The sequence below is a fragment of the Drosophila bipectinata genome, chromosome 2R, assembly GCF_030179905.1.
Source record: "Drosophila bipectinata strain 14024-0381.07 chromosome 2R, DbipHiC1v2, whole genome shotgun sequence".
In the NCBI taxonomy this organism is placed as follows: domain Eukaryota; kingdom Metazoa; phylum Arthropoda; class Insecta; order Diptera; family Drosophilidae; genus Drosophila; species Drosophila bipectinata.
The window spans coordinates 17,784,874-17,812,712 of record NC_091737.1 but is presented as its reverse complement, the minus strand read 5'-3'; the positions used below and the strand labels follow the sequence as shown (position 1 = coordinate 17,812,712).

Genomic DNA, 27,839 nt, shown 5'->3' with positions numbered 1-27,839 from the left:
CTAAGAAACCTTAAAGACCACCGACATAATTTCCATTTCGGTGGCCTCTAACCTTTCGTGGCGACCGTGACTGGTGCATTCTCCGTGTGCACTTCAATGCTTTTGACATTTTTATTAAAAGCTTTAAGTTGTAACTGCAGAAAGCGTACTTACACACACATATGCTGGCAAATACATAAATGTCAAGCAGGAAGGATATTGGCTGCAGTGGCAACGGCTGCAGGCAACTTATTGGCTGCAGGACACACACACACACCCATAGACGCACAGGACTATGCACCTCCCTGTGTGCGGCTGTCTTATGCAACAATGTAATAATGCCAGAGAGCACTCTATATGGCAACTTAAACTTTTACCAGTCAGTTCTTAGTCATTTTTCTATCCCGCTGGGATTTACTTATGACACTAAAACTGGAAAGCAAGCCGTGCCATCATTTATTTCAGGGGATTCTCAGGCATCTCCGCACAGTTTTCCATTTATTTTTTCGAGTTGAAATGCATTGCGTGATGCTTTATGAAAACTCACTTGATAAATGATGAAGGGGGGACAACTGAAAGTGCCTTTAAAGCGATCTGTAAATTGGGCTAATGACAATGCATCCTCCGACTTCGATATGTGGAGGATGGCCCATTTAAATATGCCAAACACATGTCGTATGCGCAATATTCGCAATGCGAGCTTGTCTGTGGAAATTTTCGCTTTCGCACACATAATTTTCGTGCATAATTTGGAAGGATTTCAACTGGGTCGGATCCTGCGGCAAGCAGATTTGCAATGCACAAAACGTTTATGTGATGGGTATGTGTGGGGTGTGGAGTGTGGAGTCTAGAGTGGGTGTGGGTATGGGAATTTGAATGCCTGGCCCACACCCACCTTAACCTCACATTCAAGCCACCACGCCGCGCCACCCACAGTTTCATGAAATTCCCTATCATGCACTGAGGGAAAATGACAAATATATCGTTTATAACTAGTAATATAATTCTGAGAATATTTTTTCCAGTGCACCCACACAACCAATGCTTGTTCATAATGAGCATAAACATTCTCGCATCCGTTGCCGTTGATTTGGCCGCCTTTGTATTGTCTTCCAGCTGTTGTACGTTAGATATTTTGACTATGCCGCTGCGAATTGGAGTTGTTGCATGTGTTCCTGCTGTTGCTGTTGTTGTTGGTGTCGCTTCCCGCATTGCATTTGTCGGATGTGGCAGGACCTGCTGCTATTCCTGCTGTTCCTAATCCCACTGCCATGGCGTGATAATGACGGCTCTGGCTCTGGTTCCGAGGCTTAATTTAAGTTTGAATTAATAATTAAATTTTGGCAAGGATTCGCCTTTCAGTGACTTGGAAGAACTCACTTTTTAGCCAAACAACTGATAATGGGTTTTGGCTTTTAAATAGAATTTATGGAAAACATTTGATTTTTAACACTTTTGCATAAATTTTAATTCAGGCCATTCCATAGCTCATCTAATTTATAAAATATGCAATGGAAGCCATAAATAGTATAATAAATCTGAAACAAAATATCTCCCCCTCCAGCAGCCAGCCAAGTTTGCAATTACGAGCATTAACCCGCAAAGTCGTTGCCAAATACATTATAAACCAAAACCAATCAATTCAATGGGCTTGTGGCTAAACGGGGCCGAGGCCCACGGAGCATGGGGGCTAGGGAGGCGGCTGAACATACCCCAATCACAATGGCAACTGTTTTGCAAACAACAAATGGTCAACATGCAATCGGGCAAACATTTGCATGCCAAAGGCAGCAGCCGAGCGAGGGAACAATTACCATATAAAATTTGAAATGATTAAGCAACAACCGCAGCCGGCAAAACGAAATCGGAATGAGAGCTTATTGTGCATGTTCTAGATGTATAATAAAATGCCTTTCCTACCTACCTCCGATGATGCTGACAGCATAATCAGCGTATAATTTGCATAAAATTAAAATATGAATTTGCATGAGAGCCGCATCGGAGGAAAGTCACGCGATTCGGGAAACAGGGATGTCCGGTATAGCTCATATCCAGGCTAAGCACTTGATCAATATTTATTTATAATTTCATTCAATTCCAATTGACAGTATTTATAGAGCTATGCTCTGACCAATGACCATGCGTAAAGAGACTTTATTTCCTCCGAAAAGTATTTTTTATTATTCAATTTATTTTCTATTTAATTTATTTATTTATTTTTCCCATATTGAGGGGAAATTAAAACCTTTAACTTCGACTTTATTCACATTCTTATTGCTGTTCTTTGTGGGCTTAGATTTTATGCTCGACTTGGTAAGACCTACTGGATAATAAGTGATCATCAAGGGATATTTCAATTTTATGCGTTTTGTTGGCAAGGTTCCATGTGACGATGCTAGTTGGCCCCCTCCGACAGCTCCAGGGTTTAAAGCAGCTAAACCCCTATTAAAGGGTAAATAAGCTTCCCCACCTTTCTGACTTTCACCTCTTAAACTTCTGGAGAATAAAGAAGTTCCACCTTCTTTTGAACTTTCAGAGTTACTTTTGGCGCCTTGAGTGTCGCGAGTGTGTCTCGATATTCGAGCGTCTATATTGAGTCGAATATTTGGCTGGACGGGAATGCGTGGAATTTCCAAAATACCTGAAACATCAGGAATTTTCAAAATACCCGAAATATCAGAAATTTTCGAAATATGAGGAATATTCACAATTTTTGAAATAACTGGAATAACCGGAATTTTAGGAATGGTGATCGAAGGAACCGTGATCAGCTGTGACGGATGTATAATTTTCTATTATTAAAAAAAGGTAAAGAGTTAGTTCAGTACATGATATAGCATTCGATTTACTCCTACCTTTGTACGTCCTGCACTTCCAGGGGATACAGTAGTTTTTCCTCCTCCTGAGATAGCGTGAGATAACCTAGTTTCGCCCCGCTTTTGACTTTCAGGGAGTAAACTAATTTTACCTTTCCATGAAATTCCACTATATAATTTAGACGCGCCAGCTTTTTGACTTTCAGAGGCATCTGTATTAGGGCCTTGTCCTCCAGAACCAGCCTTTGATTCTTCCAAATCAATTGTATCCTCTGTTAGGGGTTCTAGGGCTGACGGCTGTGACAGTTGATTGAATAGAACTAGTTTCGGTATGCTTGGTCGAAAACCCGGAATATCCGGGTCTTTAAGAATATATCGTGGGATATACGGAATATATGGATTGATCGAAATATATTCCGGGATAAAGGGAATATTGGGATTTTTCGCAACATATTCCGGGATGTAGGGAATATTGGGATTTTTCGGAACATATTCCGGGATAAAGGGAATATTGGGATTATTCGGCACATATTCCGGAATATACGGATTTTTCGGAATATATTGCGGGATATCCGGAATAGCTGGATTTTTCGGAACATATTCGGGGATATCTGGAATTTTAGGTTCATATTCCGGGATATCCGAAACATACGGATTTTTCGGAACATCCGGTATAGTAAATTGTGGAATCGTAAATAATGGTCGGGGCGTGGTATTAGTAGGAATACTTCCTGGAAAACTGGTGGATTCGGTGGCTTCCGGTTGCGACGGTTGTTTCGTTGAAACTGTGTTCGGTTCCTTTGGTCGAAAGCCCGGGATATTCGGAATATCCGGATTTATTGGAATATCCGTATTTTTCGAAATATCCGGGATTGTGACTTGTGGAATCGTAAATAATGGTCGATGCGTGGTATTAGTAGGAATACTTCCTGGAAAACTGGTGGATTCGGTGGCTGCCGGTTGCGACGGTTGCTTCGTTGAAACTGTGTTCGGTTCCTTTGGTCGAAAGCCCGGGATTTTCGGAATGTCCGGATTTATCGGAATATCCGGATTTTTCGGAATATCCGGGATTGTGACTTGTGAAATCGTAAATAATGGTCGGGGCGTGGTATTAGTAGGAATACTTCCTGGAAAACTGGTGGATTCGGTGGCCGCCGGTTGCGACGGTTGTTTCGTTGAAACTGTGTTCGGTTCCTTTGGTCGAAAGCCCGGGATATTCGGAATTTCCGGATTTATTGGAACATCCGTATTTTTCGGAATATCCGGGATTGTGAATTGTGGAATCGTAAATAATGGTCGGGGCGTGGTATTAGTAGGAATACTTCCTGGAAAACTGGTGGATTCGGTGGCTTCCGGTTGCGTCGGTTGTTTCGTTGAAACTGTGTTCGGTTCCTTTGGTCGTAAGCCCGGGATATTGGGAATATCCGGATTTATTGGAATATCCGTATTTTTCGGAATATCCGGGATTGTGACTTGTGGAATCGTAAATAATGGTCGGGGCGTGGTATTAGTAGGAATACTTCCTGGAAAACTGGTGGATTCGGTGGCTTCCGGTTGCGTCGGTTGTTTCGTTGAAACTGTGTTCGGTTCCTTTGGTCGAAAGCCCGGGATATTCGGAATTTCCGGATTTATTGGAACATCCGTATTTTTCGGAATATCCGGGATTGTGAATTGTGGAATCGTAAATAATGGTCGGGGCGTGGTATTAGTAGGAATACTTCCTGGAAAACTGGTGGATTCGGTGGCTTCCGGTTGCGACGGTTGTTTCGTTGAAACTGTGTTCGGTTCCTTTGGTCGAAAGCCCGGGATATTCGGAATATCCGGATTTATTGGAATATCCGTATTTTTCGGAATATCCGGGATTGTGACTTGTGGAATCGTAAATAATGGTCGGGGCGTGGTATTAGTAGGAATACTTCCTGGAAAACTGGTGGATTCGGTGGCCGCCGGTTGCGACGGTTGTTTCGTTGAAACTGTGTTCGGTTCCTTTGGTCGTAAGCCCGGGATATTGGGAATATCCGGATTTATTGGAATATCCGTATTTTTCGGAATATCCGGGATTGTGACTTGTGGAATCGTAAATAATGGTCGGGGCGTGGTATTAGTAGGAATACTTCCTGGAAAACTGGTGGATTCGGTGGCTTCCGGTTGCGACGGTTGTTTCGTTGAAACTGTGTTCGGTTCCTTTGGTCGAAAGCCCGGGATATTCGGAATATCCGGATTTATTGGAATATCCGTATTTTTCGGAATATCCGGGATTGTGACTTGTGGAATCGTAAATAATGGTCGGGGCGTGGTATTAGTAGGAATACTTCCTGGAAAACTGGTGGATTCGGTGGCTGCCGGTTGCGACGGTTGCTTCGTTGAAACTGTGTTCGGTTCCTTTGGTCGAAAGCCCGGGATTTTCGGAATGTCCGGATTTATCGGAATATCCGGATTTTTCGGAATATCCGGGATTGTGACTTGTGAAATCGTAAATAATGGTCGGGGCGTGGTATTAGTAGGAATACTTCCTGGAAAACTGGTGGATTCGATGGCCGCCGGTTGCGACGGTTGTTTCGTTGAAACTGTGTTCGGTTCCTTTGGTCGAAAGCCCGGGATATTCGGAATTTCCGGATTTATTGGAACATCCGTATTTTTCGGAATATCCGGGATTGTGAATTGTGGAATCGTAAATAATGGTCGGGGCCTGGTATTAGTAGGAATACTTCCTGGAAAACTGGTGGATTCGGTGGCTTCCGGTTGCGTCGGTTGTTTCGTTGAAACTGTGTTCGGTTCCTTTGGTCGAAAGCCCGGGATATTCGGAATTTCCGGATTTATTGGAACATCCGTATTTTTCGGAATATCCGAGATTGTGAATTGTGGAATCGTAAATAATGGTCGGGGCGTGGTATTAGTAGGAATACTTCCTGGAAAACTGGTGGATTCGGTGGCTTCCGGTTGCGACGGTTGTTTCGTTGAAACTGTGTTCGGTTCCTTTGGTCGAAAGCCCGGGATATTCGGAATATCCGGATTTATTGGAATATCCGTATTTTTCGGAATATCCGGGATTGTGACTTGTGGAATCGTAAATAATGGTCGGGGCGTGGTATTAGTAGGAATACTTCCTGGAAAACTGGTGGATTCGGTGGCTGCCGGTTGCGACGGTTGCTTCGTTGAAACTGTGTTCGGTTCCTTTGGTCGAAAGCCCGGGATTTTCGGAATGTCCGGATTTATCGGAATATCCGGATTTTTCGGAATATCCGGGATTGTGACTTGTGAAATCGTAAATAATGGTCGGGGCGTGGTATTAGTAGGAATACTTCCTGGAAAACTGGTGGATTCGATGGCCGCCGGTTGCGACGGTTGTTTCGTTGAAACTGTGTTCGGTTCCTTTGGTCGTAAGCCCGGGATATTGGGAATATCCGGATTTATTGGAATATCCGTATTTTTCGGAATATCCGGGATTGTGACTTGTGGAATCGTAAATAATGGTCGGGGCGTGGTATTAGTAGGAATACTTCCTGGAAAACTGGTGGATTCGGTGGCTTCCGGTTGCGTCGGTTGTTTCGTTGAAACTGTGTTCGGTTCCTTTGGTCGAAAGCCCGGGATATTCGGAATTTCCGGATTTATTGGAACATCCGTATTTTTCGGAATATCCGAGATTGTGAATTGTGGAATCGTAAATAATGGTCGGGGCGTGGTATTAGTAGGAATACTTCCTGGAAAACTGGTGGATTCGGTGGCTTCCGGTTGCGACGGTTGTTTCGTTGAAACTGTGTTCGGTTCCTTTGGTCGAAAGCCCGGGATATTCGGAATATCCGGATTTATTGGAATATCCGTATTTTTCGGAATATCCGGGATTGTGACTTGTGGAATCGTAAATAATGGTCGGGGCGTGGTATTAGTAGGAATACTTCCTGGAAAACTGGTGGATTCGGTGGCTTCCGGTTGCGTCGGTTGTTTCGTTGAAACTGTGTTCGGTTCCTTTGGTCGAAAGCCCGGGATATTCGGAATTTCCGGATTTATTGAAACATCCGTATTTTTCGGAATATCCGGGATTGTGAATTGTGGAATCGTAAATAACGGTCGGGGCGTGGTATTAGTAGGAATACTTCCTGGAAAACTGGTGGATTCGGTGGCTTCCGGTTGCGACGGTTGTTTCGTTGAAACTGTGTTCGGTTCCTTTGGTCGAAAGCCCGGGATATTCGGAATATCCGGATTTATTGGAATATCCGTATTTTTCGGAATATCCGGGATTGTGACTTGTGGAATCGTAAATAATGGTCGGGGCGTGGTATTAGTAGGAATACTTCCTGGAAAACTGGTGGGTTCGGTGGCTTCCGGTTGCGACGGTTGTTTCGTTGAAACTGTGTTCGGTTCCTTTGGTCGAAAGCCCGGGATATTCGGAATTTCCGGATTTATTGGAACATCCGTATTTTTCGGAATATCCGGGATTGTGAATTGTGGAATCGTAAATAATGGTCGGGGCGTGGTATTAGTAGGAATACTTCCTGGAAAACTGGTGGATTCGGTGGCTTCCGGTTGCGACGGTTGTTTCGTTGAAACTGTGTTCGGTTCCTTTGGTCGAAAGCCCGGGATATTGGGAATATCCGGATTTATTGGAATATCCGTATTTTTCGGAATATCCGGGATTGTGACTTGTGGAATCGTAAATAATGGTCGGGGCGTGGTATTAGTAGGAATACTTCCTGGAAAACTGGTGGATTCGGTGGCTTCCGGTTGCGACGGTTGTTTCGTTGAAACTGTGTTCGGTTCCTTTGGTCGAAAGCCCGGGATATTCGGAATATCCGGATTTATTGGAATATCCGTGTTTTTCGGAATATCCGGGATTGTGACTTGTGGAATCGTAAATAATGGTCGGGGCGTGGTATTAGTAGGAATACTTCCTGGAAAACTGGTGGATTCGGTGGCCGCCGGTTGCGACGGTTGTTTCGTTGAAACTGTGTTCGGTTCCTTTGGTCGTAAGCCCGGGATATTGGGAATATCCGGATTTATTGGAATATCCGTATTTTTCGGAATATCCGGGATTGTGACTTGTGGAATCGTAAATAATGGTCGGGGCGTGGTATTAGTAGGAATACTTCCTGGAAAACTGGTGGATTCGGTGGCTTCCGGTTGCGACGGTTGTTTCGTTGAAACTGTGTTCGGTTCCTTTGGCCGAAAGCCCGGGATATTCGGTATATCCGGATCTATTGGAATATCCGTATTTTTCGGAATATCCGGGATTGTGACTTGTGGAATCGTAAATAATGGTCGGGGCGTGGTATTAGTAGGAATACTTCCTGGAAAACTGGTGGATTCGGTGGCTTCCGGTTGCGACGGTTGTTTCGTTGAAACTGTGTTCGGTTCCTTTGGCCGAAAGCCCGGGATATTCGGTATATCCGGATTTATTGGAATATCCGTATTTTTCGGAATATCCGGGATTGTGACTTGTGGAATCGTAAATAATGGTCGGGGCGTGGTATTAGTAGGAATACTTCCTGGAAAACTGGTGGATTCGGTGGCTTCCGGTTGCGTCGGTTGTTTCGTTGAAACTGTGTTCGGTTCCTTTGGTCGAAAGCCCGGGATATTCGGAATTTCCGGATTTATTGGAACATCCGTATTTTTCGGAATATCCGGGATTGTGAATTGTGGAATCGTAAATAATGGTCGGGGCGTGGTATTAGTAGGAATACTTCCTGGAAAACTGGTGGATTCGGTGGCTTCCGGTTGCGACGGTTGTTTCGTTGAAACTGTGTTCGGTTCCTTTGGTCGAAAGCCCGGGATATTCGGAATATCCGGATTTATTGGAATATCCGTATTTTTCGGAATATCCGGGATTGTGAATTGTGGAATCGTAAATAATGGTCGGGGCGTGGTATTAGTAGGAATACTTCCTGGAAAACTGGTGGATTCGGTGGCTTCCGGTTGCGACGGTTGTTTCGTTGAAACTGTGTTCGGTTCCTTTGGCCGAAAGCCCGGGATATTCGGTATATCCGGATCTATTGGAATATCCGTATTTTTCGGAATATCCGGGATTGTGACTTGTGGAATCGTAAATAATGGTCGGGGCGTGGTATTAGTAGGAATACTTCCTGGAAAACTGGTGGATTCGGTGGCTTCCGGTTGCGACGGTTGTTCCGTTGAAACTGTGTTCGGTTCCTTTGGTCGACAGCACGGGATTTTCGGAATGTCCGGATTTATCGGAATATCCGGATTTTTCGGAATATCCGGGATTGTGAATTGTGGAATCGTGGATAATAGTCGGGGCGTGGTTTTAGTAGGAATACTTCCTGGAATACTTGTGGTTTTTGTAAGAATATTTCCTGGAGATGAAGTAGTTTCGCCAAGTCCGGCACCTTCAGGCAATAACGTAGTCTTACCTATCCCTAAACTTCCAGGAGACAAGGTAGATACGCCAACTTTTGGACTTTCTGAAGCCTTTGTACTAATGTCTTCGTCTCCGGAACCAGCCTCTGGATCTTCTGAATCGATTGTAGTCAGTGTGGAGGGTTTGGTGGCTGCCGGTTGCGACGGTTGTTCCGTTGAAACTGTGTTCGGTTCCTTTGGTCGACAGCACGGGATTTTCGGAATGTCCGGATTTATCGGAATATCCGTATTTTTCGGAATATCCGGGATTGTGAATTGTGGAATCGTGGATAATAGTCGGGGCGTGGTTTTAGTAGGAATACTTCCTGGAATACTTGTGGTTTTTGTAAGAATATTTCCTGGAGATGAAGTAGTTTCGCCAAGTCCGGCACCTTCAGGCAATAACGTAGTCTTACCTATCCCTAAACTTCCAGGAGACAATGTAGATACGCCAACTTTTGGACTTTCTGAGGCCTTTGTACTAATGTCTTCGTCTCCAGAACCAGCCTCTGGATCTTCTGAATCGATTGTAGTCAGTGTGGAGGGTTTGGTGGCTGCCGGTTGCGACGGTTGTTCCGTTGAAACTGTGTTCGGTTCCTTTGGCCGACAGCCCGGGATTTTCGGAATGTCCGGATTTATCGGAATATCCGTATTTTTCGGAATATCCGGGATTGTGAATTGTGGAATCGTGGATAATAGTCGGGGCGTGGTTTTAGTAGGAATACTTCCTGGAATACTTGTGGTTTTTGTAAGAATATTTCCTGGAGATGAAGTAGTTTCGCCAAGTCCGGCACCTTCAGGCAATAACGTAGTCTTACCTATCCCTAAACTTCCAGGAGACAAGGTAGATACGCCAACTTTTGGACTTTCTGAGGCCTTTGTACTAATGTCTTCGTCTCCAGAACCAGCCTCTGGATCTTCTGAATCGATTGTAGTCAGTGTGGAGGGTTTGGTGGCTGCCGGTTGCGACGGTTGTTCCGTTGAAACTGTGTTCGGTTCCTTTGGCCGACAGCCCGGGATTTTCGGAATGTCCGGATTTATCGGAATATCCGGATTTTTCGGAATATCCGGGATTTTAAATTGTGGAATCGTGGATAATAATCGGGGCGTGGTTTTAGTAGGAATACTTCCTGGAATACTTGTGGTTTTTGTAAGAATATTTCCTGGAGATGAAATAGTTTCGCCAAGTCCGGCACCTTCAGGCAATAACGTAGTCTTACCTATCCCTAAACTTCCAGGAGACAATGTAGATACGCCAACTTTTGGACTTTCTGAGGCCTTTGTACTAATGTCTTCGTCTCCAGAACCAGCCTCTGGATCTTCTGAATCGATTGTAGTCAGTGTGGAGGGTTTGGTGGCTGCCGGTTGCGACGGTTTTTCCGTTGAAACTGTGTTCGGTTCCTGTGGTCGACAGCACGGGATTTTCGGAATGTCCGGATTTATCGGAATATCCGGGATTGTGAATTGTGAAATCGTGGATAAAGATCGGGGCGTGGTTTTGGTAGGAATACTTCCTGGAATACTTGTGGTTTTTGTAAGAATATTTCCTGGAGATGAAGTAGTTTCGCCAAGTCCGGCACCTTCAGGCAATAACGTAGTCTTACCTATCCCTAAACTTCCAGGAGACAATGTAGATACGCCAACTTTTGGACTTTCTGAAGCCTTTGTACTAATGTCTTCGTCTCCGGAACCAGCCTCTGGATCTTCTGAATCGATTGTAGTCAGTGTGGAAGGTTTGGTGGCTGCCGGTTGCGACGGTTGTTCCGTTGAAACTGTGTTCGGTTCCTTTGGCCGACAGCCCGGGATTTTCGGAATGTCCGGATTTATCGGAATATCCGGGATTGTGAATTGTGAAATCGTGGATAAAGATCGGGGCGTGGTTTTGGTAGGGATACTTCCTGGAATACTTATAGTTTTTGTAAGAATATTTCCTGGAGATGAAGTAGTTTCGCCAAGTCCGACACTTTCAGGCAATAACGTAGTTTTACCTATTCCTGAACTTCCAGGAGATAATGTAATTGCGTCAATTTTTTGACTTTCTGAGGCCTTTGTACTTATGTCTTCGTCTCCAGAACCAGCCTCTGGATCTTCTGAATCGATTGTAGTCAGTGTGGAGGGTTTGGTGGCTGCCGGTTGCGACGGTTGTTCCGTTGAAACTGTGTTTGGTTCCTTTGGCCGAAAGCCCGGGATTTTCGGAATATCTGGATTTTTCGTAATGTCCGGGATTGTGAATTGTAGAATCGTGGATAATGATCGGGGCGGGGTTTTAGTAGGAATACTTTCTGGAATACTTGTAGTTTTTGTTGGAATATTTCCTGGAGATGAGGCAGTTTCGCCAAGTCCGGCACCTAAACTTCCAGGAGACAATGTACATACGCCAACATTTGGACTTTCTGAGGCCTTTGTACTAATGTCTTCGTCTATAGAACCAGCCTCTGGGTCTTCTGGATCAATGGTATTCAGTGTGGAGGGTTCAGTGGCTGCTGGTTGCGACGGTTTTTTCGTTGAAACTATGTTTGGTTCCCTCGGTCGAAAACCCGGGTTATCCGGATTTTTAGTAGGATCCGGAATTGTGAATTGAGGAAAAGTGAAGGACGAGCGCGGCGTGGTTGTACTTTCCTTTGATTATAAGTAGTTGAAAATTAAACAAAGAGCCTGATATAGCTTTCGATTTTCTACCTTGAGCGTTGTTGGAATAATGCAATTATCGACGGACCAAACATATGGGGGAATGCATATAAATCCAGGGGCGGATTGAAAGGCTACAGAAGTCCACAGAAAACATAGGAATAGTATAAAGAACATCCTATTCTAAGGGAATCTGTTCAATAACTAACTAAATGAGAGAAGACAAGAAAAATTGCATTATTTAAAATATTATGTAAGCGGCATTTGCAAAAGTTCAAAACTAATGAATAAATTGGCGAGGAAATGCAATTGGTTTTCGTCTGCCTTTCTATAGACGGTAACTAATTAGAGTGACTTTAGTAAAGAGGTTTTTAGTTTTTAGTTCAACAGCCTGAAAAACGATTCCATCTTAGTCCTCCATATTTAAAAATGAGAATTTCAAAATGAGTATTGGAAAACATCTAATTTATTTCGTTTATTTCCTGACGGTGTGTTACGGAGTTTTTTGTGGAATGTTTGAAAGAAAACTGAGAAGAGGAAAACCCAAGAAAAATTGAGCAAAAATATGAAATAAAATTCATAAAACCTGCAATGTAACACAAACACGAATCAAATAAAAATACGGAAATAGTCGAATGAATTTCAAGTGCGAAGCGGAGGGCTGAAAAATAGGGAAATTGGCACGAGTCAGACGTGTCAAAGTGACAATTCTTTATTTACATATCCCCGGCTGCCATATCCTTCTATCCACATCCCCCGCTTTCCTTGATAAATGACAAAAACAACAATAGCAGTTCTCATGACTCTGGTCACATTTGCGTGTGATGGCGACGTGAGGAGCATACAAAAGCTCGAGCGGAATGGGTGGGGAATTGAAAAAGTGTGGCCATGACACAGGTAAAAATGCTTTGGCATTTATCAACAACAGTGTCAGGGCACTGAAAGAAATTTATGGATTAAAGAAATTAAAGGACTAAAGCACTTCAAAGATACAAATATCTTAAGAAATTACTTTATTTATTATACAACATATTTTTTTTTAAATATTAAGCAATTATTTAATCAATAGACTACACTTTTCAGTTAGTGTCTTTGGTATAAAGTCATCAAGTTGTGCACTTTGTTTATTTATCAACAGATTAGCAGGCAGTTTCGGTTGCTCAGTTTCCGTCTCTTTCTGCCGTTGGAAGACTGTCTCTTTTGCTCTGGTCGGGTTTAATGGCACATGAAATCGCAATAAACATGGCACAGGGCGTAGTAACTTTTGCGGCATGTAGTTAAGTATAACTTACGCCCAGAGCGCTCATAATTCAAAAATTTCTTCTCCAAGGGGGCCACAGGATGGATGGGCGGAGTTCAAGGGGGTTTTTTCAAGGGGGTAGATGGCTTTGGGATTCTGTGACTAACAGTCACGCTTTTGAGTGTGGGCGGATGGTGACAGAGGCGGCCCTTCCCAGGGGTCTGTTTTGTCCTTTTTCCATTGCCAGCTGCCTCGAACTGTGAAATATGTTGCATACTTTTCTGGGCACTCTATCTCTCTTCATCTCCATATGTCCTCCACTCCCTCTGCTATGATTCTTGCGGTTTATTGTAGGCGTGGCGCGTGCCAAACTTAACATACACAATCATTTTTATGCCACACTCCATTTTCGCTTTCCACTCACGTTCCACACTGGTCCGAAAGGAGTGGGTGGCGGGGCCAGTGCTGGTGGAGTCCTTCGGGTCTGGCGCGTATAAGTTCATAATTCATTCTTTCATTATTATTTTCATTTTCACATTTTCGGTTTCCTCTTCGTCCATTTCTTTTCTTTCTCTGTGCGGACTTTTCTTCTGGGTTTCCAGTGTCGTTGACAAATTGTTTTAAATTGCATTTTCATAAGAATATTTTCAGTTTTTTTCGGGTCCTAGAAGGAGAAATCTTTGAAGGAGTTGCTTGGGAGTTTAAGTGAAATATTATTCAACTTAAAGTTAAAATGTTGAACTAAAGTCTTACACTCTCCCTTTCGGTTCTTTTTCGATTTACTCTATTTACTGGCAACCAATGAGCCCTGAAAGCCACTATTCCTGCTGCCAACCCGATCCCTTTACGGTTTCAGGATACGGATTCCCCCCAAGCCACTGACGACATTTTGCGTTCGACAGCCAACGACCATGGTGGTGCGGAAACGGGGGACAACAACCACAGACGCGTCTTTTGTTTGCTTTGACAGGCGGCCCCACCATCTCTTACGGTATTTCACATGTTCATGTTTATGCCACTGTGTGTGTGTGTTTTTGTGTGTGTGTGTGTTAGGCAGAGGGAGTGTGTTTTAGGCAGGACTATTTGGCTGTTTTGGCATTGGCGGCTACAGATTTGCTCGCCGGGGCACTAAACTTTTATTTCTTAAATCTGTGAATCGTTTGTGCGCCTCCTCCGCTCAAAGTCAATATGCGGGCGCAAATGTACGAAATGATGAGACAGAGCTGCCGAAGGGAAGCCAAATACACTGAGAGAAATACTATTGGAAACACCACTATACTATTCCATACTGTATACCTTACTGTGTACCTTATATACCTAATGAATACTATTCCTTTCCATAACTATAGAAGACTATAAGAAATAAAGATGGATCCAGATCCTTATGAAAAGATACTATTTTATTTATCAAAAAATCAAAAACCTTTATAATTTTCTCTCACTGTTTCCGAATGGGCCTCTGGTTATTCCAGAGCTCCAGTGTTTCCTGTTTTTTGAAAATCGGTTTTTGTTGATGCCATTGCCAGTGCCAGTTGTTTAGCTCCCGACAGCCCACTCCCCTCTTGGTGCTGGATGCCCCTGGATAACCACATCCCATCCACTGACGGACTGAGCTTCTGTCCGGCACACAAAACGACAAACGACAACTGAAGTGGAGTTTTGTTTGTTGTCCGTTTGTCAATTACAAAACTTTTATTGCAATTTACTTTTGTTTCAAGCTCGCAGCAGTCACTTTTACACGAAGGCCCTAACGCGGCCCACTCTACCGCCCCCTTTGAGGTCGTTTCGATTGCCGTTCGTTGACAATTTCGTTGTTCGCCTCGGTTCAAGTATTTAATATAGCACTCGATGAAGTAATATCCATTCGCTTGTTTGATGAATTGTAACTGCCCGATGTCAACGATGTTTGTTTAGGTTCGGGACTCGGCAAGTGGAATGGAATGGTCGGGATTGGTAATTGAAGTTTCATGTCGGATAGATTAGATTTGTGCAATCTATACAAATTATGGGATTTAAGTAAAATGGAACTGACAGATTTTGTCAGTGCATGGATTTGCATAGCCCTGGATCCAAAAAGGCCAAAGAAATGGCCAGTCAGACAGTTGGACATTCGACTTAAAATTAACAGGTTTTTTTCTTCTGTTTACAGGAAGGACCCCCAAAGGAATACACAACAATCGAAGCGCTAATTTGACAAAACCCACATGAGGTCCTTTGACTCTCTTCAAGCACCTCCATCCCCACACCCGTCTGTAAACCGAACGGGCTCCAGGAACGCGCATTTAACGGGCACCACAGGAGGCTGCGGTAATTTGCAAGAGGTCCTGGCTAGCCAGAGGTCCTGGCCCAGACACACACAATCCCTATACAATCAAATCGAAATGAAATTGACCATTAATGTGTGGGGCAGGTACACACCGGTATGTGCTCTCGGGGTGGTTATGAGGGAGGTCCTGTACATGCTATATGTATAAGCAACGGATTGAATAACCTCATGGAATGCCCCAGAGTTCCTTGCCATTGACAGCTATTGTGAATGATGTTGACAAATGAGCGATTGTAAGCAGGATATCGGGGTGGGAAGACTGCACTAGATACTTCAAGCGTTCATGGATGTTATCCTGTGGGGCTCACCTGCGTCGCATAAAGCGATGAAGAATGCCGACTAATGCCGCATCAATTATGGGCTAGGTCTTTGCATTTATGCCTAAATTAAAAGTCTAATAAATTAATCGTGACAAACAGGTAAACTCCAAAATAAAAAGTTTCTCCCAACAAATCATCTGGAGTTTTCGCGAGGCATTTCACGGCATTTGGCAAACTCATTAAAAACTTTCTCCATCGCGATGCGAGCAAAATGAGGAACAAAAAATGTCAATACAGTGGGAACTCAAACAAAAACCAACCAGTTCCCACCTGCATAATTTTTTGGGAAAACATTTTCAAAAAAACTCGCAGAGCACTCTTTCCATTTTCTGTTTGTTCTTTTCGCTTCAAACCAAGAAGAGCAAGAAGTACGCGGGCAAACATTTTTTTAGCGCATTTAATTAATTAGTCGGAAAGTTTTTTCCCAACCCTTTTGCTTATTTTCATATTCTTATTGCTTATTTCCCGGAAAGTTAGCCGTTCATCACCGGGATCATCATCCGTCCCGGGAGCGAGCTCATTATCCCTTTCCCAGCAGGACTCGCAGGACTTATTATCTCGTCAGCGATAGCGGAACTCCTTCGACGGTTCGTCTGGAGCCAATACTCGCTTAAATATTCATGCAGCCGCCAAGGTAAGGATAGCTCCTGTCTAACACCCCCTGAAATATTCATAAAATACTTAATTAATTGATTAATGGCCCGAAAAGTTGGGAGTTTACCCAAAACGCTAAGCAAGCTATCCGCCCGGGGGACTCGCGCGATTGTTGGCCACAAACTTTGGCTACAACTTTAGATTTTAATACAAAATTTATGATCTTGAATTGGGAGCTTCTATCACTCTTTTCAGTTTATTCCCCAGAGGATCTGGTTTCCACACTCACCGCTTACCCACATCCCGGCTGTCAGCTATACTCTACAGCTTGCTGGCATATCCTTTGTAATTATACACATACACATCCTGTTGCCTCCGTGCTGATAGCCCTGCAAATAGCAACAATGGGCGCCACCCACTTCTGGTTCCGGTCGGCAGACCCCAGTAACAATGTCACGCACACATATTTCCTGTCACTCTAGCGTTTATTTCCTCACTTCCACTCCTGCCTTCCACTTTTTTTTTATCGCATCCTTGTTAACACGTGCGTTTCAGCCCCTAGTGTTGCAATTTACACACAACAAAAAAAGCATAAAATATATAGCTTATTTACAAATTAGAAACGATGGCACCATATTCTTCCGGTGTACTCCGGCGAGCCCTCGAGGTTTATCAGCTGGACAGGATCTCGGTTGCATGGCCATGGCTAGCCGAAAACCTAATCCTGGCTCAAAGTCCCAGTACTCGTGGCATGTGTAAAGAACAATAATATAATTATATGTCGGCATGACATGTTACGTGCAAATGTCGTTTTGAGAAATTTTAACACATTCGCCACTCCCCCTCGGACTTGTAATCCAATCCCTAAATGTGGGAGCCTGAAGAAAAAGTCTGGCTCCCCCAATCTCCCAATATTAAACTCTCATCTCTCAGCCCCAACAATGGGGCTTGTGCGGCACTATTTTTGGCTCGTTTTTGGTAATTACAAGTCCTGATGCCCGGAATTTGTAATCAAAAATGCCACAAAAGCCACCGAACGAGAAAACTAATAATAAAACGCTTAATAAATCGTCGATCAAAGGCCAAGGAGCCGCTGCAACTTCCACATGCAGCCGGGATGGGCCAGAGTTGGTGGAAACTCTATGATATATGGATAAAAGCCAGACAGTTTTCGGGGAACAAGGGGCGAGAGAGCCACGAAAACTATTCAAGCCCGCAACTCTGGTTTGGTCAAAACCGACAAAAAATTCTAATAAATTCCAGAAAAGTTTTTCTTTTTTTTTTATTTCAAAGGAATTTGCGAGTTTTATGAAACTTAACACACATACTGGTAATTGAAAGATAGAATGGCGCCACGCCTAATTTAATTAGCCATTAAAAAGCTGTCTGCTGGCGAATTAAAGCCAACCAGCCAGCCAGCCAGACAGGACACAACATTGTTGTGTGTCAGGGGGAAGGCCGAGATAATATCGTAATCAAAATACCAAATGCATTTTTTATCGAGTTAGTCTCTCGAAGCTACAAGCAGTCACATCCGCCGGTGGCAATTGCATTCATCCTTCAACAAATTAAAACAAAGTTATGTGCCACTGCAACACATTTTTTTCTGGCCGTAACACAGACTGGCTGTAAAAAAATTTCCATTTCATTGCAGCTGTAAATGCGTTGGGTTGATGGCCATAACAAGTTTTTTCATTGCTGATGTAATAACACCATAGTTACTGCAAAAAGTTATCTTTAAGATTTGTTTTCACAGGATTATCTGAGTGAGGAATTGGACTAAAGGGCTAAGGGTTAACTGATGACTGAACAAAATGTAAAAAAAAAACAATCCTTTCGACAATGCCTACGCGAGATTTCGAATGAAATCGAAAAACAAATCGATGAGCCAAATTACGCATACGACACGTGTGCCGTGATATTTTTTATTTATTCACCTCTCCCCCTCCCCGTCCCAATGCCACTGCCTCTGGCGATTTTCGTGACTGTAAACTAAATTTGGAATTGTTCAAGTAATTTAAGCAATTTTCGAAAACAAAGAAAACAATTTGCCAAACAAATTACAAGCAATTTGGAAGCGGAGGCTTTCAATCAATTGAACCTTTCAATTGTCTCTGCTTCTCCAGCTAGTTTCTGAGTAAAAATACACACATGACTTGGAATACGGGCAGGGATATATATGGATGCATCCTGTGTGACTCGTCTCTGCCCTTTGTGAGCTGTCATCTTGCATTTTTAATCCACGGGAGCCTTGACCCCATGACGTTGACAATTTTTCATATGCAAATGGCTTGGAAGCGGGTTACTGGCGAAAAGAAGGAGGCCCCCGGAAGGAGGGACTACAGTCTGCAGATGGGCAGGTGAAAAGAAAGCCGGCAGGATTCTCTCCTTAATTGTTTTCCTCCGCCACCCCACCACTTCTCCACCCCAGACGGAAAGAACTTAAGCGTCATATTGAGCGGATAAAAGGCAACGTCGTGTATTCCGTTCTCATCATTGTCCTTTTTGGGAGGACAAGAGGCATTAAAAGAGGAATACGTATGTAATTCCTTTGAGAAATACGAGGGATATGATGGATAGAGTCCCCTCAGTGATAAACAATTATTTTCAAGATGCCAAACGCGAGTCTTTTGTATTTCCTCAATCCAACAAAATAAAAATGGGAGATGGTGTGTCTCACTGGAAGTACTTCTGCAGGATGCCCTGCTCGTAGAGGCGCTTTACATCCGTGCCACCACCGATGAACTTGCCGTCAATGAAGCACCTGGGCACCGTCCTCGCTCCGGTCATCTCGCCGAGCACCGCCTGGATCTCATTGCCGTCATCCCGCTGGTCCAGCTCCACCACGTAGGCCTTTACCTCCAGTTTCCGGAACTGCTCCTTGGCCATGCTGCAGTACGGGCAGTAGCTCTTGCTGAATATAACGACCTTGTTGTTCTGGATAATCTCGCGGACGAAGTTGCCCTGGGGACTGTCCATGGCAACGTAGAGGGTGGGACGCTGCAGGGAACTGATCACGGAACCCATGAATTGAGCCAAAGGAAGGCGATGTCAGCAGTATGAGCTCGGAGCTTACGAGGATCCGGTTAATTTTGAGCTAAAATTTATGACAGACTGTTTTTTGAGGCAAGGAAATGTCAGTAGCTCGTACAGTGATAGATTGCTTAGATATAAGTGGTGTGGGTTTTAACAAATTTACAACTCTATTTAAACAGTACTCCTAGAAACACGCAAAGCTCCCAAGCTCGCCTTACAAAATCGATTAAAATATCATTTAATTTTCAACAGAAGCCGCAGAACAACAGGCCAAAACTATTCCCCAGCTGTAACTGTGGTCCGTCATAAAGTCCTCTCTTTTGGACCAGAGGGCTTATGACACTTTCACGCATTCGGGCCCAAAAAGCCAACCGCAAAAACCGATGGCTCAGAGAACCGCAAAAGGCGAACCCTTTTACGGAAGTAATCGAGAATTGAGGAAGGCTGCTGAAGGATCTGCTGAGGGCGAGACTTACTAATGAACTGAACGCGTTTATTTATGCAAAAGTTGAGACCCCAACTAATGGGTCGAGGACATCAAAGACAGGACTATCTGTGCTGGCGTCTGGCCGGAGTTTAAATATTAAATAACCACCCATGGAGGGAGGATGGTGTCCTAGGTGGCACAGCTATGTGCAGACATGTGGATGCCAGAGAAATCCTTTTCATTAACGCGGTGCTTGTTGCTGACTTCCTGCCAGGATCTCCACCACCTCATACCAGCTCTCGCCCATGTATGTGAATGTGTCCGTGTCCTGGTCGTAAGTTTCCGTGTAACAATGTAATTTATTGTGCGCACCTTTGTTTTCAGTCAACACACACTCAACGGCTCCGTTTGGGTAATAAAACAATTTCTAGCCAAGAATGCACTGAGAAAATAGGAGTGAACAGTAATAGTTTTTTAAATATAAACATTTATAAATCAAACTTTAAAATCTGAGAAAAAACTGATTATTAAAATCAACTGTATTTGTTTAAATTTAAAATAGTTATTCCTTCCTTTACCTCCTAGAATTTTTTGTTTTGTGCATACATTGTCGCCAGGACATCACAGACACTAAAGGCACTCCTAAGTGGATTATCCTTCCTTCACTTACTTCAAAAAGTTTAGACCCCTCCACCCCATCCCTTAGTCACCTGTCCGAAAAAGCCAACTCATTATTGTTGTCTCGTCCTGTTCAATGGCCATCTGGCAACAATTTACACATATGTAAAGCGCTACTCCTTCGCCCATAATCATCCTTTATCCTTGCAAAATTTATCGCATGCTAGAAACACAGGTCCTTGCTCCGGCGACTGCGCTGTAGGTCCTTGCTCTCTCTCGGAATTTCTGCGAGAGGAATAATTGTTTTGGGAAATTTACTTAACAATCATTTTAAATTGTTCGCGGTTTTTGCCGAGGATTAGTACTTAATTTGATTAGGCCCATTCAAGTCCTGGGTGGAAGTTGACGCCTTTTTTATTGTTTTCTTGGCTGAGATAGCTCAGTTCCTGTGGGGAGGATATTAAAAAAATGTTATTTCAAAGGGTTTTAGTCTAGAAATAATAGTAAAAGGAGAGTTACTTAACTACAAGCTTAAACTTCACTGTTTGGTAGGTCATCCTCATTAGTTAATGCTACCCATTCAAGTCCTCACATCTGACTTCCAATGACCTTTTCGCCTTAGAACTCCCTTCTGCAATTAATCTAGTCCTCAATTCGAATCAATACTCAAACTCACACCTTACTCAGTACTCAGATCGATGGTCATTGTCCTTTGGAAGGAAGCTAAACCATGGGAATCCTCGCCCAAGCTATAGAGCTCGACGAACAATGCCTTTGTCTTCGAAGTCCTTCCTGCTAATTGCCGGCAATTTGTCTACGCAATTGCGTAATCCTCTCCCGCCCCTCCCTCTCGCCCAACTCCCCTTATCCTGCTGACAAATTAATTTCCAATCATTAACTCGACTCTGAAATGGCAACAGATACTAGATAGCGCCAAAGTCAAAGGGTTGTCGAGGGTGATTCCTCAATTGATCACCATTTAAATGTCGGTCATTTGTTGATGGGGGGAAGGGCCTCTAGGAGAAGGGAGAAAGCGTCATTCTGGCTAATTGGGTTAGGCAGCAAATGGGCCAGAAGTTGCCAGTGGAAAGTCGTTTAAACTGACACACAGAGAAATTATGTTTGAATTCCTAAAGAAGTCTTTATAATTTCTTTAAGTATAAGCTTTATTTCTTTACAAAATTATAGCCTTAAGTTTATTTTAATGTTCATAATTTTTTTGGCTTAGCAACCCTTTTGGTTTTAGCCTTTCCATTACCAACAGCCTGCCGCCATTCGCCAAAGTTTGTTATAAATTTCTTCATTAAATATTTTCTTTCTTAGTCCTCCCTGGGAACTGAAGGATTTCCACCCTCTCGGATATTAAATGAACTGCGTGTGCTGTAATTATTCATGTGGGGATATCCCTTTAGAGATTTTCCTGTCTCAGGAGAAGAACTTGGTGGAGAAGTTAGATTTGAAGACCTTTTTCCTATTCATAGTTCTTGTAGAAGCTCAGGTGAATTATAAAAGGAATATGATTTAAAATTATAATTGCCACACATATATTCTAGCCATAAGAAAGGCTTTTTCCTTTCAAGATAGTACTATGTCTTTCAACCCAAAGTTTTTTAGCTGCAGCTGTCCCAACTTAATCCCTGACAGGGAGGCCCACCAGGTCTGTCAGATACTCCTACAGTGTCTCTGTCCCAGCCCAAGTCATCAACTCAAGGCACATCCGTCCAATTAATCCAGTGCGTATCTGGGAAAAGGCAATCCAGCCGAGGAGTCTTCAAGCAAAAAGACACACCTGCACGCCTGCCAACGTTTCAGCAATTTTCCGCACAAATTCCAAAGACAACAACCTGTCTTTGTCGCTGTCTCTTTCGAGGGTCTTAGTTCCCGTCTCTTTCACCAGAAAGCCTAGCCTAGAAAATAAAAGGCAGACGCATGATCAAATGTCACAATCAATTTCAATTTGGCGCTCGAATTGAGCTTCGTTAGCGGCAACGGCTCCCAGCCAAAGAAAACGAACCTGACGAAAAGAGATAGGTGGCTGAGGAAAGAAAGAGATGGCAAGAAGGAGATGCCAAGAAGGAGAAGATACCAAAGCCACTTTTTCTAATCAACTAAGCCGAATAGGAAGCGCCTGTAATTTAACTAATTTGTGGCTGTGCGGCAGTGTATCTGCAGCTTGTTGCAATTGTCTCACGTTGAAAGAAACACTGCAACTGCAATTGCAGGCAAATAACTGGCCAAGAATAGAGTGGCACTATCTTATTTCTGTATATTATAAGAACCATTGAAGGAACTATCCTCCTATCAGCAATTATGCACTTTTGGTTGCATTCTTTAGTTGCCAAGAACAAAAAAAAAAGAGCTACCTCTCTGGTAACTTTCAACGCACTTTTTAGGTTGGTTTCTGGCATCTTTTGTTCCACGCCTGCTACAGTTGCCACCAAGTCCTCCTTTAGTCCTTTGTTTACCAATGTCTAGACGTGGCTGGTGACTTGGCTCGAACCACTGGCTGCGTGGGTTGTCCCTTTAAGCCATTGTGCAAGTTTTAATGCAAAAATTGTGAGTGCGGCTGATAAAATTGAATGCTAAACGCACAACTGGTTCGGCTGAAATTGGTTTTCTGAAAGTGTTTCATAACAAAAGGCCTTGCGAGAAGGATAACAATAATGCGTTGAACAAAGTTTTAATGAGTTTGATTTTTGGTCCTTTAAAATAAGCAGAAAGTCAATACTTTTGTTTAGAATAAGCTTCGCCACCGCCTATCTGGTCGTCTGCCAAAGAAATTAAGGATTGTAATTTCACTCTGGCAGGAGGATAAAAGTGGCTGCAACGGTCATTGGTTTGTTGGCTAACAGCGGCAAATTAAAAACTTTGCGTAAAATCCATTTTAACTTTTCAACAACTCATCGCGCAGTGGCAGCTTGGATCTGAAACAAAAAAATGCAGAAAAGGGCCCCCAATCTGAGTCTGACAGGCCAGCGTTTAATAAAGGCAATTGGAGTTGGGGCTTCAGAGGCGGAGTCATAGTCAGAGTCGGAACTATTGCAGTTGTAGCTGCTTCTGTGTTATGGCCCTGTCGACGGCCAGTTAACCAAAGTCAGTTAAAGCCAAAGACAAAGTTTTCGCACACTTCACGCTTGATTAAAGCAACTCTTTCTCCAACTCCCAAGCCCAGTCTCCAAGTGGGCTGGAGCCTGTGGCATTTGCCTGCAACTTCCCATCTAAATGTTCATTTGTTATGCTGTCGTCGGTCGCGATCATCTCCTCCGCTATATAGTCGCCATCATCATCGTCGTCGTAGTCATCCTCATCTGGCGAGCAGCCAACAAGTGTCTTCAAACACACACTTTGCCTCCACTTCACCCTGCCAGCTGCAGAAGAGGCGCCTCCAGCGATGTCTTCAAGTAGCTTGCAGCACACTGCTGAGCAGTTGGCCTTTTATTTTAATGGAGAAAACTAGCCAACATATAGATGGGGCTTCTGGAAGTAGGATACTTTAGTTATGGTCTATAAAAGGTGAATAACAGATAGCTTAAGCCTTACCTTTATCGTCGCTTTAACTTGCTCTATCCCTTATTATATGTGCAGGTCTAATACTTTATCTTAATATGTCTTAAGTCCCATGGGTTTATAGAGAGCATCTCAGTGACTCAGCCAGCTGCCGGATCTCCGCATGCAAATTGCCAGTGGCCGCAATGTTTTGATTTTATTCCCATTTTGATTATTTCGTTCGCTCCACTTACACTTGAACGGCGATGGCTCGTCTCTGGTCTTCTGCGTGGGATTTGAGGCCCCCAGTCTCTGGTTGGAGCAGTCTACTGGCTGGACTGGCCAGCTGTGAAGTGCAGTTGAAATGGCCCGGCGCGTGGGCTTTTCCAGCTTTTCCCAGTTGTTCGAGAAGTGCGTGACATGTGTTCTGGAGTGCCAGGACGGTAGTTAACTTATGGAAATGTAGCTAGCTACTCGACAGGGGCAAACTTTGTTTGATTGACTACCCGATGGCCATCAGAGAAGTGGTCTAGTCACGTCCCCAATAAAGATGGCATAACGTGTCCAATGGGAGACACTGTACGGGAATTCAATTTAAGGCCGATACACCAGATAGCGTCACATTTGACCCTTGGAGAATTATCGCTTGGCAGGCATAGACCGGATAAGTGTCACAGGAAACAATCTGTTTGCCAGGCCTAGTATTTATTGGCCCAAATCCAGTTTCGATTTGGCCATATCCGCTGGCCTAACTGCCGGCCAAATATTTACGATTATCGGCTTGGATTGTATGAATCGGAATCCGGTTCTCGAAAATGTGTGCCACCCAGTCTAGTATTTCAATATTTTAACACTCCATTTAGCTTCAGGGCAGTTGTAAAATGAATCATTTGATTTAATGATATTAACTAAAAGCTATAATTGGTATAAAATAAATGTTTCTGACACTCGTGCCTCGTTTAATCCAATATTTTTAATGTGGCAAATTTTAATGAAAGTGTTTCTGCCCCTCGGACTTGTTTGGCCCACTTTGTTGCACCACCAGAAGTGGTCCCTGCCTTTGAAGTATGTCAATGCAATGCTTGCCACATGTGGAGCCCTTTCCCCTGCCAGGCCCCTTGGCCGACGCTTTTGGCAAGTGTCTGCGCCTGGTTGGGCCGCGATAATTTATGTGGCTGCCGCATCTTGCTTCTTTTCTCCCAGCTCCCGGCGGCTTTGATCATTCCCGGCAACACAATGCCCGGGAACAGCCTGATCGCCCCTGGAATTCGCAGCTCCCGACTTGAAAGCGAAAGTGACATTTTACTAATTTAGCATTTTGAATGCGTCTCGTGTCGCGCGGCTGCGCTAAAAGATTTATTTATTCTGTAGTCTCGAGTATGCAGCCAAAGATCCTCCTAGCCAGAGGCTACAAGGCAATCCATCAATATCCTACATAGTTATAGATGCTGGACATGTCTACTGTCTAGATCTTGGTCGAACAGGAGCCCAATGACTTGAAAGTGAGTTCAAGGATACTTTTTTTAGACGTTTTGGCTTTTTAAAACAATATCAAAGATAATTAAAATTAAAAAATAAATAACGAAAAGAATTCAAGGATAATATATAACGAATAGATAAGACTCAGTATGAGGAAGAAAAGTAACAAGATCCCAGGCACAATAAAAATTAACAAAAAAAATTATTATTATTAAAGCAAATTATTATTGGCAAATAAAAAAAAAATAATACGAAAATCAGGGAATAATGCATTTGGAGACGTCTCTCAGAGACCAGATATTTTCTCCTTTGCCAAAATAATTAATAAAAAAATAAATCGAAATAATAAATAAAAGAAAATAAGAAAATCAGGGAGTAATTTATTTTCAGACGTCTCTAGAGACCAGAAATTTTCTCCTTTGGCAAGATAATTAATAAAAAATAAATAAATAAATGTTGTTGACTTAAAAGCCGAAACTGGATGACTGGGAATATGAGGGAAGCCTCTATTTATACGAAAATCGTAGGGCTTTCCTCTGAAAATCTATCTTCTTAGAAGGCCATTGAAAATTTGCAAAGGTTGCTTTGTTGACCATTTCCTTTTTTTTATCTCTTCCGTACCCATAGAATAAGCTAAAACCAATTCGCATAATGGCCCATAAGGAATATTTTATTTTATAGTAATAATTAAAAGATAATAAAATCTATAAACCAATTTGCATTGAACCCGTTCGAATTGCATTTGGCCGTTTTTTGTTGACTTTATCCATTTATCGTGTCGAGTAGCATTCGGCCAGAAACTGATTTTTTGTTTTGGCGATCAAATTGGACTGGTAAACTGGGAAAAGCGATTTAACAAGACCAACAGCAGCAGCAACAGCAAGAACAACAAAGACCAAAAAGGCAAACACTGCTGAATTATTCAGAGGCAAACAAAAGGCATTCAATTAAAATTTGCACAGTTTGCTGGGCATGGCAAAACATTTAATACAATTTGCGCAAATTAATTTCAATGCAGGAAAGGCACAAAAATGCAAAACCGGCGAATAACATTCAAAAGCGCGTCGAGATGCGAAAAACGCTGACAAAATTCCAACACCCAACACTCACAGTCGCACGCTTTCGAGTCCAACACAAAAAGGCGATATTAATGGCCTATATAAATGGCAGATATAATATAATGGCCATGGGCTATATGGTACTCGAAAACGGCAGTTAAACGCAAATATTTTGGGTAAAAACAATTTGCGAAAATTGCAAAAACGGACAATGCAATACCAATTTGTCGTATTGTTTCGGCCAAATGGCCAAAAAACAATGGCTTAGGTATCGAAAGATACGGCCATGAATGATGTGTAGGGTCATCCATTTTCCAACAGAAGCCAACAGCTTCTGTTCGATTCCGGATTCGCATGTTCGCATAGGATTTGGGTCAACGGATAAAAACAATAAATAGTCGCTCAGAATTTATGGCATTTTAAGGTGTTTTAACAAGAATAATTCGTAAAATAGATGGCTTTCTATTCAGTTGGCAATTAAAATAGTTTCGATTAAATGAAATATTTAGCTCCAAGATGTTGATCTTTCTTAATGAATAAAATTGGGAAATTTACCCAAAAATTATTCTTAAAACTTTAAGGTCAGAGTGATTTTTTAAGGGGTTATATACAGTTGTACCGCGCAAAAATATGGATTTTTATCGATTTTTTTTTGACACCATAGAAAATATTTATGAAAAATGTTTTACCGACGTTGTTTAGTACATGTTTCTGGGTACTTAATTAAATTTTTTCATAAAAAGATATTACATAACAAAAATGTTATAGCCGAATTCCCGAATCGTCTTTTTTCGATGGTGTCTTGCGGTGGACATGATTTCTCGAAAACGGTTCATCCGAAATCCAAAATTCAAAAAAGTTTAGTTAGTATATTGTATTATCTAGTCCGTGAACGAGGGATTTTTAAAAATTTTGATTACAAAAAAAATGGCGACGTTTGAAACAAAAAATTTACTTTTTCAAGGTATAAGATTTTCGTTTTTTGTGCTTTAAAAAGGGAGTTTTCAAAAAAACGGAAAATCCCTCGTTCACGGACTAGCTAATATCATAATAAATATGTGGTCAAAATTTGGTGTTGATCGGATTAGTAGTTTTTTAGTAATCGTGTCCACCGCAAAGGTAATTTCCCAAAAAAAAGATTCTGAGATAATCGCGTTTAAAGTTTCAAGTTTGTTCAAGTTTTATATGCAGATAGTGTGCTATAAATAGCTACAGCTTCGGATCTAATGCTCCGATCGTTATCAATTTTTGTGGGAGTACACCCAATAGAATATACTTAAAGAATATGCAATAAAAAAAAAATCGATTTTTTCATATATCACAACTGTATATAACCCCTTAAGCTAGGCTCCACATAGTCCCTGCCGCTGGCTCCTGTCTGGGCAAACACAGAGAGTGTGAAGTCCTTTGAGACGCACTAGACACCCAAAACCCTACAAAAAAGGCCAAAACAAAAATTCAGGAAATTTTATGCAAGAGTT

At 42.7% G+C, this 27,839-nt stretch overlaps 1 protein-coding gene and 2 long non-coding RNA genes across 7 annotated transcripts; 1 reads left to right on the top strand and 2 right to left on the bottom strand.

Moving 5' to 3' along the window:
• Positions 1 to 2,127: 2,127 nt before the first annotated feature.
• On the bottom strand, positions 2,128 to 11,966 carry LOC138926174 (uncharacterized). Its single transcript, XR_011442550.1, has 3 exons — positions 11,826 to 11,966; positions 2,835 to 11,765; positions 2,128 to 2,771 (listed from the first exon to the last, which is right to left on the bottom strand). It is a non-coding gene; the product is annotated as an uncharacterized lncRNA (long non-coding RNA).
• Positions 11,967 to 12,146: 180 nt separating this feature from the next.
• LOC138926175 (uncharacterized) lies at positions 12,147 to 20,238 on the top strand. 5 transcript variants are annotated; one of them, XR_011442553.1, is made up of 4 exons: positions 12,147 to 12,671; positions 15,164 to 16,294; positions 19,543 to 20,024; positions 20,102 to 20,238. It is a non-coding gene; the product is annotated as an uncharacterized lncRNA (long non-coding RNA). The 5 variants fall into 5 exon arrangements; XR_011442555.1 differs by having other exon boundaries at positions 15,164 to 15,321; positions 16,134 to 16,294; positions 19,543 to 20,225; XR_011442554.1 differs by having other exon boundaries at positions 15,164 to 15,321; positions 16,138 to 16,294; positions 19,543 to 20,224.
• Grx1t (Glutaredoxin 1, testis-specific) lies at positions 18,856 to 19,417 on the bottom strand. The gene has a single exon (XM_017241050.3). The coding sequence runs from the start codon at positions 19,279 to 19,281 to the stop codon at positions 18,931 to 18,933; it is 351 nt and encodes a 116-aa protein (XP_017096539.1). The 5' UTR covers positions 19,282 to 19,417; the 3' UTR covers positions 18,856 to 18,930.
• Positions 20,239 to 27,839: the final 7,601 nt, after the last annotated feature.